Source organism: Myotis davidii, unplaced genomic scaffold, assembly GCF_000327345.1.
Source record: "Myotis davidii unplaced genomic scaffold, ASM32734v1 scaffold38, whole genome shotgun sequence".
Taxonomy (NCBI): Eukaryota; Metazoa; Chordata; class Mammalia; order Chiroptera; family Vespertilionidae; genus Myotis; species Myotis davidii.
In genome coordinates, this window is record NW_006291383.1 from 3929968 (window position 1) to 3942800 (window position 12833).

At 44.5% G+C, this 12833-nt stretch overlaps 1 protein-coding gene across 4 annotated transcripts in view; it reads right to left on the reverse strand.

The window, feature by feature from the left end:
* Positions 1-6101: 6101 nt before the first annotated feature.
* RPRD1B (regulation of nuclear pre-mRNA domain containing 1B) overlaps positions 6102-12833 on the reverse strand; it is a 59640-nt gene continuing 52908 nt past the window's right edge. For 3 of the 4 annotated variants that reach the window (XM_015564439.1, XM_006764489.2, XM_015564437.1), the window contains one exon: positions 6102-8630. In XM_015564439.1, coding sequence (XP_015419925.1) covers positions 8481-8630 — 150 coding nt within the window. In that variant the 3' untranslated portion in view covers positions 6102-8480. The remainder of the gene's footprint in view (positions 8631-12833) is intronic. The other variant, XR_435720.2, reaches the window with a different exon arrangement.

Here is a 12833-nt window from a genome sequence, read left to right on the forward strand (position 1 = left end):
TGGTAGGGCCATGGTGCCCAGATATTTGGTCAAACATTCTGGATGTTTCTGTGAAGATGTTTTTTGGGTGACATTACTGTTGGGTGTTTCTCATCTAGTCAGTCAAAGATCTTAATACAAAGACTGACATTCCCTTGAGCAACAAGGAATTGCTGCCAGCAGACTGCCTTTGGACTTGAACTGCAACTCTTTCCTAGGCCTCTATCTGCTGGCCCTCCCCTGCAGACTTTGGACTTACCAAGCTTCTGCAGTTGTATAAGCAAATTCCTTAAAGTAAATCTGTCTCTTTATATGCACACCCTGTTGGTTCTAATTCTCTGAAGCACTCTAATACAGCAAGGATGTGGAGAAATTGGAACCTTCATAAATTGCTGGTAGAAATAAAAATGGTGCAGCCACTGTGGAAAATCATTTGGTGATTCCTTAATGAGTTAAACAGAGTTACCATATGATGTACTAGGCATATCTCTACAAGAACTGAAAACAGGTGTTCAAACAAAAATGTGTACAAGAATGTTCATAGCAGCACTACTGACAATACCCAAAAGGTAGAAACAATCCAAATATCCATCAACTGATGGATAAATAAATGTGGCATATCCATATAATGAAATACCCTATATAATAAAGAGGTAATATGCAAATTGACCATCACTCCAACACACAAGATGGCCAGCAGGGGAGGGCAGATGTGGGTAATCAGGTCAGCAGGGAAGGGCAGTTAGGGGTGACCAGGCCAGCAGGAGAGGGGAGTTGGGGGCGACCAGGCCAGCAGGGGAGAGCAGCTGGGGGCAATCAGGCCAGCAAGACCTGGATTGTAAGAGGGATGTCCAACTGCCTGCTTAGGCCCTACTGGGATCGGGCCTAAGCAGGCAGTTGGACATCCCTCGAGGGGTCCCAGACTGGAGAGGGTGCAGGCTGGATTGAGGGACCCCCCGCGCCCCGCGCACAAATTTTGTGCACTGGGCCTCTAGTTCAACCATAAAAGGAATACAATTCTGACAAATACTACAAAATGAATGAACCTTGAAAACACTACGCTAAGTGAAAGAAGCCAGATTCAAAAGGTCACATATTATAGATTTCATTTATATTAAATATTCAGCACAGGCAACTTCATAAAGACAAAAAGCAGATTAGTGGGTGCCTGGGGTGAGGGGATAAAGGGGTACAACGAGAGTGACTGCTTAATGGGTGTGGGATTTCCTTTTGAGAGGATGGAAATGTTCTGGAACTAGATTGTGGTGATGGTTGCATATCACAAATGTACTAAATGCCACTGAATTGCACACTTTTAAATGGCTAAAATGGTAAATTTATGTTATGGTATTTTACCACACACACAAAAAAACATGTTTCAAGTACACACAAAAGACTAATTCATGAATTCACTAATTAACAAACAAAAAAGGAGCTTCTCGTTAACAAAAATAGAACAGTGAAGCGAGAATTAAAGGTCCTAAAATGAGTCATGTGTGTAACCGTTGCAATAAGTAAGCAGGATTATAGAGCTCAATTCACAAAGCAATTTTATTTTTGTCCCCACTGTCCCTTGAAATCCACTTTGTGGGACTAGTGCATTTGCTAACTCTAGAAGAAAACTTGGGTCTCCACAACTTCTCTCGTCAATCTTATTTAATAACTAGAAGCCCAGTGCATGATGTTCGTGCACTTGGGGAGGACTCTCGCAGTCCGCAGTCCGGGAGCCCTGGGGGCATAGGGAGTGGGTCTAAGCCAGCAGTTGGACATCCTTAGTGCTGCCACGGAGGCGGGAGAGGCTCCTGCCACCACCGCCACCACTGCGCTCACCAGCCGTGAGCCTGGCTTCTGGTTGAGCAGGGCTCCCCCTGTGGGAGCCCACCAAGCACCAGGGGGCAGCTCCTACATTGAGCGCTTTCCCCCTGGTGGTCAGTGCACATCATAGCAACCAGTCATTCCGCTGTTGGGCCAAAACTGGCTCTCCAACATCCCCTGAGGGGTCCTGGATTGTGAGAGGACGCAGGCCAGGCCGAGGGACCCCACCGGTGCATGATCAGGGCCTGGGAGGGATGCAGGAGGTTGGCCAGCTGGAGGGACCGTGGGAAGGCTCTAGGGCAGTGGTTCTCAACCTTCCTAATGCCATGACCCTTTAATACAGTTCCTCATGCTATGGTGACCCCTAATTTCATTATGGCAGTGGTTCTCAACCTTCCTAATGCCGTGACCCTTTAATACAGTTCCTCATGCTATGGTGACACCTAATTTCATTGTTACAAATTGAACATAATTAAAGCATAGTGATTAATACAAAAACAATATGTAATTATATGTGTTTTCTGATGGTCTTAGGCGACCCCTGTGAAAGGGTCGTTTGGCCCCCAAAGGGGTTTCGACCCACAAGTTGAGAACTGCTGCTCTAGGTTGTGTCCGACCTACCTTGCTCAGTCCCGATTGTCCGGACCCCAGCACCAAGCTAACCTATGAGTCGAAGCATCTGCCCCCTGGTGGTCAGTGCACATCACAGCGACTGGTTGACTGCCCCCTTGTGGTCAGTGCACATCATAGCAGCATATTAGGCTTTTATAATATAGGACTAGTGCCCCAGAGCACGAATTCGGGGGCGGTGGCGGGGGGGGCGGTGTCCCTCAGCCCAGCCTGCACCCTCTCCAATTTGGGACCACTGGCTCCTAACTGCTCACCTGCCTGCTGGCTTGATCGCCCCTAACCACTCTGCCGGCCGGCCTGCTTGCCCCCAACTGCCCCCCCTCCACCGGCCTGATCGCCCCGAACTTCCCCCCCTTCGCCAGCCTTCTCACCCCCAACTGCCTCCCCATGCCTGCAGTCGGACATCCCTCTTGCAATCTGGGATCTCCTGGTCTAATTAGCATATTACCCTTTTATTAGCATAGATAATAGTAATAGTAACACTACTACTAATAAAGTCCCATAGTCACCCTAAAGGTGCAAAACAGTTTCAATTCAGAAATTTAAATATCCAATCCCATGTTATAATCAAAAGAATTTATCATTTGAAGTTCAGGCTTTCTTGGGGGCTGCTGCAGGCAGGAAGCCAGCATTGTTTAAGGTTCAGGGCAGTGGGAGTGAGGAAAGGAAGGAGAAGCAAGAGAAAATCCTTACTTGAGGTGTTGTGGTGACTGGGCACTGGCTGGGCAAGAGTTTCATTACTTTCTCGTGTAGGCTCTCCAGCATCCTGAGCGGCTCATTCTCTCCCAGGCATCTCTCAGGGGTGGTTACTTACCCCGGCTCTTTATTTCCTGCTTCTTCCTCAGCACTGCAAGTCAGAAGTCCACCTCCTTGAGGAGCCAGACCCAGCTCTTGGTCACTCTGATATGACCCATGATGGTTATCCTGCATGCAGCTCACAACTGGTCCATGGGAGGCAAGCATACATCCCCTGCCCCGACAAACTCTAGGAATAGGAATAGAGGCTGCATCCAACTCAGCCACCTTTCCATGGCTCCATCGTCAAAACACCTACCCAGCCACTGGCATTTCATTCTTTAGATTTTCCCAGGCACGGGGTCTAGTCCACCTGATCACCACCCTACAAGGGACACAGAGTAACCTCCATGGAGGCCCCTTCCCTAGCCTTGAGGTAAGAGGCAGGGGCATCTACTGCTCTCCCTTAAGAGACTCAAAACACACAAATGGACCACTTCAAAGAAATCCCGACCAAAAACCCTCTTCTTTCAACTCTAACTCCTCTTTTATACCCTTAATGTGGATGACAAGTTTAGGGCTGTTACAGGTTTTTTACCATCTCGATTATAAAAATAGCATACGGTATAGGTATTGTGGTATCTTCCAAAAAACACAGATTTTAACTTTATTACCAAGCCCGGCCGCCATGGCTCAAAAGTTGAGCGTCAACCTATGAGCCAGGAGGTCTCAGTTCAATTCCTGATCAGGGCACATGTCTGGGTTGTGGGCTCGATCCCCAGTGGAGAGGGCGTACTGGAGGCAGCCGATAAACAATTCCCTGTCATCATTAATGTGTCTTTCTCTCCCTCTCTCTCTGAAATAAAAATATATTTTAAAAAATACCTACACTCATTGTTGAATGTATAACAGCTACCACTGAGTCCCTAACTTGTCCCTGGCCATGGCACTTGGCCCTTTTTACAAACATCTCATTTAAAGTTTATAGGTATATTGTTTGTTAACTATTTTATCATTTTCATAACTGAGGATTGATAACTGGCATTTAAGAATCTGTGGAGTGCATGTTAATAAGATTTCAGTAGGAAAAATTATTCTGAAAGCCTAGTCATAGAACTTCAGATCTGGAAAGCGCTCCCGAGGTTGTTTTGTCAACCTCATTCATTTCCTTAAGAAGCTGCAGAGGTCCCGAAAGGCTTGAATTGAGGGACTTGCCCACGGTCATCACAGTGAGATGAGACGTGGGTTATCACTTGCCACAGCTGCCTCTTATTCATAAAAACATATTAAATTCTGATTTATACTGCTAATTTTAATATTTTTCAAACCAGTGGTAGAAATGAATTTTTAATGCAAACTATTTCAGAGTCTAAAAAATTGAACAAACTGGGCTTCCAACACCACATAGAGCTGTATGAATCCCAATTTACTATATGGGAGAATGGATTCTTAATTGAATCTGTGCCTTAGAGTGGGAGAGTAATTTTTAAATGGAAAATCCTGTGGAGGTGGTGATGCGAATGAGTTGAGTCCAAGAGAAAGTAAGATAGCAAACCAGGCTGGAAAATAGCTTTTTCTTAAAGATCTGAAGGAAACCAAATGCAGATTGTTTGTGCTCAGACACTGATTACGCCATCCTCCTAGTCTTGGCAGGCTTTTGTGTTTGGATCCTTTTAGCTGATGATCTCCAGGGTTTCATAAGTCCTCTTTCCATACATTAGCACTATGGTGACAGTATTCTTTTAACAAATATGGGAACCTAGGACATGCCATTCAGCGTTGCATTCTTCTCATGCAACCCAACAATCAAGCTTTTAGGGTTGGCAGGGAGCCTAGAAATAACTGAGTCCAATACCACATTCAAAGATAAGAAAACTGAGGCCCAGAGAAAGAAACACCTGTCCCGGGAAGGTCACACACTTAATGGCTCTAATCACAAAAGTTAAGCATTTTGACAGATACATGAACTCTTGGGTAGTCCCACCTTCAGCTCTGTGGACGTCAGAGTCACATTTTGTAGCATGAAGTGCTAATTAAACCAGAGGAATTATGGACTTACTATTTATAGGAAGGAGTGAAGACATTACCTAGGCCATGAAACCTGGGACACAGAAGGAGTTCTTGTCTCCTGAGATCCACATATTACATTGAACCTTTGTATTTTAAGACAGAAGGTGGGTAATGCAGCCTCAACTCTCCTGATTCGGGACCTCAGCCTGAGTTGCATTTAGTCTTGAAGGACCAGCTATTGCAGTTTTCTGTATCATGAGATAAATGAGTAACCCTACTCCTTCAGGCATATGCTGCCCTCACCCAGTGGAAAGGTTAAAACCATCTTTCCAAACACCAATCTCTTCAAAAGGAATGATTTCAAAATATTTTTCTATTATTTTGAATTTTAACAATAATACTTAGTCAACACGCTTCACTGAATTTAAAAGTGAAAAGGAGAAAGGAAACCCACAAAGATGTTTTTAAAGGCATACCACTCAGGTTTGAATTATCTTGACTTTTTCCTCTCGCTGTTCAGAATGGCTTTCACTGTATTGCCAAAATCAAATATATCTCTCAGGAGGCCTAGTGGTGCAAACAAAAGCGCTGAAATCAAAGAATTTGCAAGTTTTAATCTGTCAGAGACTATGGTACTGGGGAGAAAGTCACTTAACTTCTCTCCATCAGTTCCCACTTCTGTGCAATGAGGATAAAACTGTGGAGGTACCTCTCCTGGGTACTGTGTGGGTTGGCTAATTAAAGCTAATTAAGCCCCTGGAAAATACTATGTAAGTGTTGGGTATTTATGTGCCACTAAGACCCACAAAAACTCCACAGGGACAAGATTCTGTGCAGACAGCACAATCTCTATTGGTGATTACTAATTACCCACTGCTTACAAAGAGAGCACTGTGTTCTGCAAAAGGGTATGGAAAGGAAACAGCACACAATGTCATTCAACAACACCATCTTTATTCAAAAATATATATCTATGAGACATTTCAGAATATACTGCTGCCACCAAAGACAGCCTATACTTCTAAATAAAGTCCTAAATTAATATACAAATTTAAGCTTTAAAAATATTCTTTAAGAAAAAAGGGAGGGAAAGAACAAAGACTTTCTGAGGAATATGACCTAAAGGAAAGGTCCTTTAAGGTCTATGGATGCCCTAAGTAAAGAAGAAAAAACACAAAACGCAAACTACCCACCCCACCCTGCCAGATCCTTAAATTAAACAAATGAAGTAAAGCACACTTGGGGAGGATATGGGAGAATTAGATTTAAAAAAAACAAAAGCATTTCATTAAAACAACAAAAAATACCAAAACTAACTTCCTCACAGGAAGTCTACTAGTAGTAACAGGTGTTAAGAGGCCATCATATTCATTTACATAATTGCTAGTTTCATTTCTTGCTCTTGCTGCAATAATTATGCACCAATGGCTGGTTAGATGCAATCAGATAAAACATCACAGTGGGCAAGATTCATTCTGTTATAACATTTCGTCTAGCTGATCAGAGCAAATATCTACCATACCCTTTTTTTTGGGTTGATTTGTGGCTAGTAAAATTTTCCTTCCTTGATGAAAACATACAGAATGTCCAAGGATCTGTTCAGAAACATGCTCTTAGGTAGAACTAAAGCAGCACACCACATGGGGAGGGACATATGTGCAGAAAGAGCAAAGACTCGAATTCACCTTGCAATTTTAGTAAAGTTACCCACTGCCCTACGGCCTCTGGGAGAAAATTTTATATATAGACTCATTATTTAATCTTGACAGGACAACAGGCAGTGTTCAACACAGTCCATATTCTAATCTGAAAATAGCTTAAATGCTACTAGGTTCTACACAGAGTTAAACTGAAAGCCTGCTATGACTTTTCACTTTTGGCAGGCAGGAGGGCTCCTTTAAGAAAAACCTGCTATACTTTTAAAAACATAGGTTATATTTTAACATGTAAAATTACATGTAATTGGCTTTTTGGTAATCCTCAGAATAATGGAGAATCTGAAACCCTCTCCACTGGATCCCATTTTATAGCTTTGGGATTTCAACCTCTGGGCTATAATTCCTATTACACTATTGGGGCAAATTGTTTTCTGCCCCTTCCAATGTCTAAAATAAGCCTGCCAAAACAGAATGATTTATAGTTAACAGACCTAATCTTTACTAAAAAGCAAGTAATGTCATGGCATGATAATAGAATTAAAACCCAAAATTAATATCTCAAACTTTCCCCCTTCCCCTGCCCAAGATGAGCTATTCAGTAACATCTGACACAAAGTACTCCTGGGCACAGGGACACGTGCAATGATGTGGCTGATGGACAGATGAGCATGCACGGTGTCGTATTTGCAAGGGAGATAAGCAAGTGCAGTCACCATCCTGAGGACATATGCCCACACAGTGAATTGTTAGTGTGTGCCCTACTCCCCAAAAGAAAGGGTCAAAGCAGCACCCACACAGAACCCAGGCTCTCAGCATGCCTTTAGCTTTCCGGCCCACCACTGCCATTGCTAACAAGCACCTTCACAGCCAACTGGGGTCAGAAGGCTGTTTTAGGAAGGTGTTCTATGACGCTGGGTAGATCCTTGAAAAGGGCAGCCTGTTTGTAGGAACCTGAAGCAAAAAGTACTTATTTTAAACTCATCCTTGTAATTCCTGTTACTCTGTCTCTGAACTATGATTTTATGTCCCAGATCAGCTCTTAATCTTCTTGCTAGATTCTCTAGTCTGCTTACAAAACAAATGCACCCAACCATTGACTATATATCGCCAGAAGTAATAGTACGGGAGAATCAGAGATTTAGCAAACTCCTTATGGCAAAGCTGCTCGACAGTTGTGGCTCCCTTTGGGGTTGACGGAGTCAGGAAAGCCAATGACTCCAGGTTGAATTCCTCAGTGGAAGCCTGTACTGAACTTGAACGAGCCCAGCTCAGACCAAAGCTGCTTTCATGACACAATGCTATCATCAAGGACAAGATTCTTCTGAAAGCTTCCAGAAGTACACATGATTTTCATAACTTCTTCAGTATAAAGTGAGAGCTAAGAATGGAAAACTAAAAGGGGCATAAAAACACAAAGTGGGAGAGTTTGTATTCTTTCCAAATATCAATCTAAACTGGATTCCACTCACCACTGTTCTGAATTGTGCTCAACAGGAGAGGCTGGAGAGGAGAACCAGAGTTGTGGTTCTTTCTGGAGGCTGGGGGCCAGGCGGAAGGAGGGATAGAACCAGGGTTCTACAAGGTTATTTCCAACCATGACTTGCCCTCTTCTTTCTGCTGGTAGAGATGGGAATCTGGGGCATGGCACCTGCCCTAGTCAGTAGAAAAGAGGTCACCAGCAGAGGGCAGGGGGGCCAATCCCCCTGTGACATTGGGCAGCAATGAGAGGTCTGGCAAACTCTGAATGTGGGACTTCAGTTCCTTGCGGACCTGGGTTACCCGAGCAAGCTTCTGTTTATATTCCTAAGGAAACAAAGAGAAGACAATGCAGTAAGTCTTTGCGTGCTGGTGGCCAAGTTTAAGGACCCAATACAGATACTCTCACCCTTTTCCTACATTCTCCCCATCAGATCGCCCCTGCCCTATTCAGCTAAAGGACAATGCTAGGTTTTCAAACTCTGTAAAACTTAATATAAAAAAGGAAAGCAGAATTCAATACTGGCAACAACATGAAATGGTATCACTTAGCACTTGAGATTTGGAAGTAAAAAGAAGTGACATTTTTGTATTAACAGTGTCTTTTATTTGGTTCTTAGCTATTTCAAAATGCCTTATAAAATACAGATGCTTGGGATTTACAATTATTTTGAAGGCTATACCTAGACATGGCTAGAAAAATCACTATAAAACTATACTTTGTGCGTTAAAGTTGGACATTAAACCAGATTTATCATTTTTGCAGACAATGACTACACAAGCTCAAAATACCCAATGCCACTACCTGTGCTTATTCCTTTCCCAAGTAACTGAACAAGTCCCTGATGAGGTTTCTATCTAAATAGGCCAGACTTATCCTCCAAAAGCCTAGCATTCATCAAGTCACCCCTCTGAGGAAATGAAGCACAGCACCACACTGTTTCCACGACTCTCAGAGCTCAAGGTCTTCTAAAATGAGCTCCTGCCACTGTATTTCTTACAACTTCCCAACCCCCTAGGCCAGTGGTCGGCAAATTGCGGCCCCTTGAGTGTGGCTCTTCCACAAAATACCACGTGCGGGCGCGCACATACAGTGCGATTGAAACTTTGTGGCCACACTCAAGGGGCCAAAGAGCAGCATGTGGCTCGCGAGCGCAGTTTGCCAACCACTGCCCTAGGCACACACCACTGCCTGTATGGCCATTTGTTCAGGATTCTACTCAAGCCTAGAGGGAAACACAATCTAGACACAAATCTTTCTTCTCCTGGTCCCAGCAAGGCTCAGCCTCCACTCCTCTGCCTACCTGCTGAGTTCCACCTCTCTAAGGAAATCTTTCCCCCTCATCCAGGAGACTGGTCTGCACCTCTGCCTGCTCTGGAACCCTCCTGTGCACAGAGCATGCATCTAGGCCCCTTAACCGCCTGCTCTTAGGCACTCTCTCCATTCATGTTAGACTTCCATGTTCCTCTAAACCAACAGTAGCCAATTGGTGGCCCGCGGACCACTGGTGGTCCGTGGGGTCTGAAAAGTTGGCGACCACTGTTCTAAATGACGACTCCCTTGATAATGGGAACTGAGTATACCACTGTCCCTCCTCAGCTCCCAGTTAAAGGTTCTCTTGGTAAATCTGTATGGACTAACCCACCAGGTCATGCGAGGTCTGTGGTTTACAGCCCCCTTAGGGCTTGTCTTTTTTCCTCTAGTTGTGCCAGCCTCCTTAGTGTTTCTGCAAGGACAAGGAGGTTTCTTAGACTGGGTCTTTGCTGACTAATGCCTCTCCTGCAGGAACATAAGAGAAAGCACTGGGCTAAGACTCGGAGACCTGGGTTTCGTTTTGGCTCTGACTCTAACTACCTATGTGACTGGGGACAAGTTTCCTCTCTTCCTTCATCCTCACCTTTCTTATCTGAAAATGAAAGAACTGGACCACCCATAGATCTTTCTTCAAGTTCTAGATCCCTTCATGCCAACACCTCATGAACACTTGGAGAGGCAGAGGGTTTGAGGGCATAAGCACGCTTGGGAAGAGTGATAAGAGAGGAAATAAGTTGAAAGAAGAACATTTAGTTCAAGTTGTAAAAATGAAGTCCAGGCAAGGAGTGGAAGAGGGGAATCAGGGATGCAGGCAGGGAGGGTCTGCCCCCACATTCCCATAGGCAGTCAGCCTTCCCCTAAAATAACGGTTCTCACACAGGCCATCAAATGGAGAGACTGGGAAAGAAAGCGCTCTTGGCACATTTTTTTTTGTAGAATTAATACAACTATAACCACGACACATACTTAATAATGAGCCCGTCATCAAACTTGTAAGCTTCAGGAGGCAAGAACCAGATCCATCTGCTTTCTCCCAGCATCCACCATGCCCAGCAGGACTCTCAACAGTAGGTGTCCGACACCATTGCCCAAAGAAATAATGGTATATAAAACATAATATTATGAGCAAGTACACAATATTAATCAGCTTTAAGTCTTGAAACTGAAGACTAATTTCAAATGTGAGGATCTAAAATGTCAAGTTCCCTGTCCTTCCCTCTACAAACATTTTTCTTCATTGGTTTTACATACTTCAAAGGAAATCAATAGAAGATCCACTCTATTACTGGACATGGGTTCATTTAATTAACTTCTCCTGAATTCTAGGTAGAAAAAGGGTAAAATACTTACTCCCTGCTCAAATCCTCTGACCAAAGCTGACAAATAAAAGCCGCTTCAATTTGAAGCCATGAACTCCTGGCAGCTATAGAGCACTTCATTTGAAGGAATTCCTCAAGAACAGTTGAATGTCACTGAGTCTCTAGTGAGCTAAGCTGGGACTAGAATCCAAGACTCCTCACTCTTGGGTGATCCTCAGACTGACTTAGAAAATCCATCTGAGGTTAAAAGGAAAGACAGTTGATCTGATCAGGTACCACCTTAAGTTCAAATAACTTTCTCCCAGGCAATCTTTAAAACAAACAAAAATATCATTTGCTCCTTTTTGGGGTGGGGTGTTATCATAATTAGATGCTACTATATCCTAGATATCATAAAAAAAACCCTTCATTTTAATAAAAAGAAACATGTTCCACATTAAAGTCCTCTCGTTAGGCCACTCTGAAAGCTGATGGATCCTGCTCATACCTCCTCATGCTACCAGTTATTCTTCCCCTAGTGATTTCTACTTTAAAGCAGATGCATGAGCCTAGGAATAGGGCATTACTAGAAAAGAATGGGATTGAAAAATACAGAGCTGCAAGAAACAAGGTTAATATACAAAAGTCTATCGCTTTACTATATACCAGCAATAAACAAGTGAAATTTGAAATTAAAGCACAGTATTTATTAGCACCCAAAACAATGAAAAACTTAGTTATAAATCTAATAAAATATGTACAAGATTGTCTGAGAAAAATACAAAACTCTGATGAACAAACAAAGAACTAAGTAATTGAAGAGAAATTCTATGTTTATGGCTAGAAATGTGGTAGACAGACAGACATGAGCAGAGCAATGACGAAGGGCTAGTACAGAAGGTCATTTAGGTGTAAAGTCCCAGATGCCTAGCTAGGGACAACTGTATGGTGGAAACTTGCCCCTCAGGGTGACCTTTCCTCCCCTAGCATATCTCTGGTCATGTGATTTGAGACCCCTGACCTTTCCTCCCTAGAGATAACATCTAAGTCTCCGTTGTAGTTGGGCTCCAGGCCCAAAGGAGCAGCAAAACCAAACAAGAGACGCTATGGTTGACCTCAGACCAGCTGCACTGACTAATGACCTTCTACCCTGGCACTGACCAAGAAATCAGTGGAGACCCAGACCCTGAAAGAACACACCTGGAAAGCTGCTGAATATTATAATGAGATCTTCACCTAGGACCTCCCCTAAAATCTTCACCCTTAAAACCATTAGACTTTCCCTTCCCCACCCCAGGCACGTTAGCATTACTTCCCTCACTCCAAGCTCCAAGGGCCCTTCTCTTTCCTCTATAACTTGTTTCCTAAGCCCATTTCTTCTAGGAATTACTTTTCCTACCTCTGTGATTTTATAAATACACTAGAGGCCCGGTGCACAAAAATTTGTGCACTCGGGAGAGAGGCGGGGGCCCGCAGTCTCGGACCCCTCGGGAGATAACGACCTGCTGGCTTAGGCCTGCTCCCGGGTGGCAGAGGGCAGGCCTAATCCCTAGGTGCAGCCCCTGGTCGGGCTCAGAGCAGGGCCAATTGGGGAGTTGGGGCGCTGCCCCCTGTCATGCACAGAGCAGGGTGGATCGGGAGGTTGCAATGCCAACCTCAGTCACGCTCAGGGTAGGGCTGATTGGGGGGTTGGGGCACCGCCCCCTGTCACACTCAAGGCAGGGTCGATGGGGCGGTTGCGGCGCCACCCCGCCACCCCGTCACGCACAGAGCAGGGCCCATCAGGGGGTTGAGGAGCTCCCCCGTCACAGAGTAGGGCCAGGGCCAATAGGGGAGTTGGGGCACCGCCCCCTGTCACACACAGAGCAGGGCGGATCAGGGGGTTGAGGCACCACCCTCTATCACCCACAGAGCAGT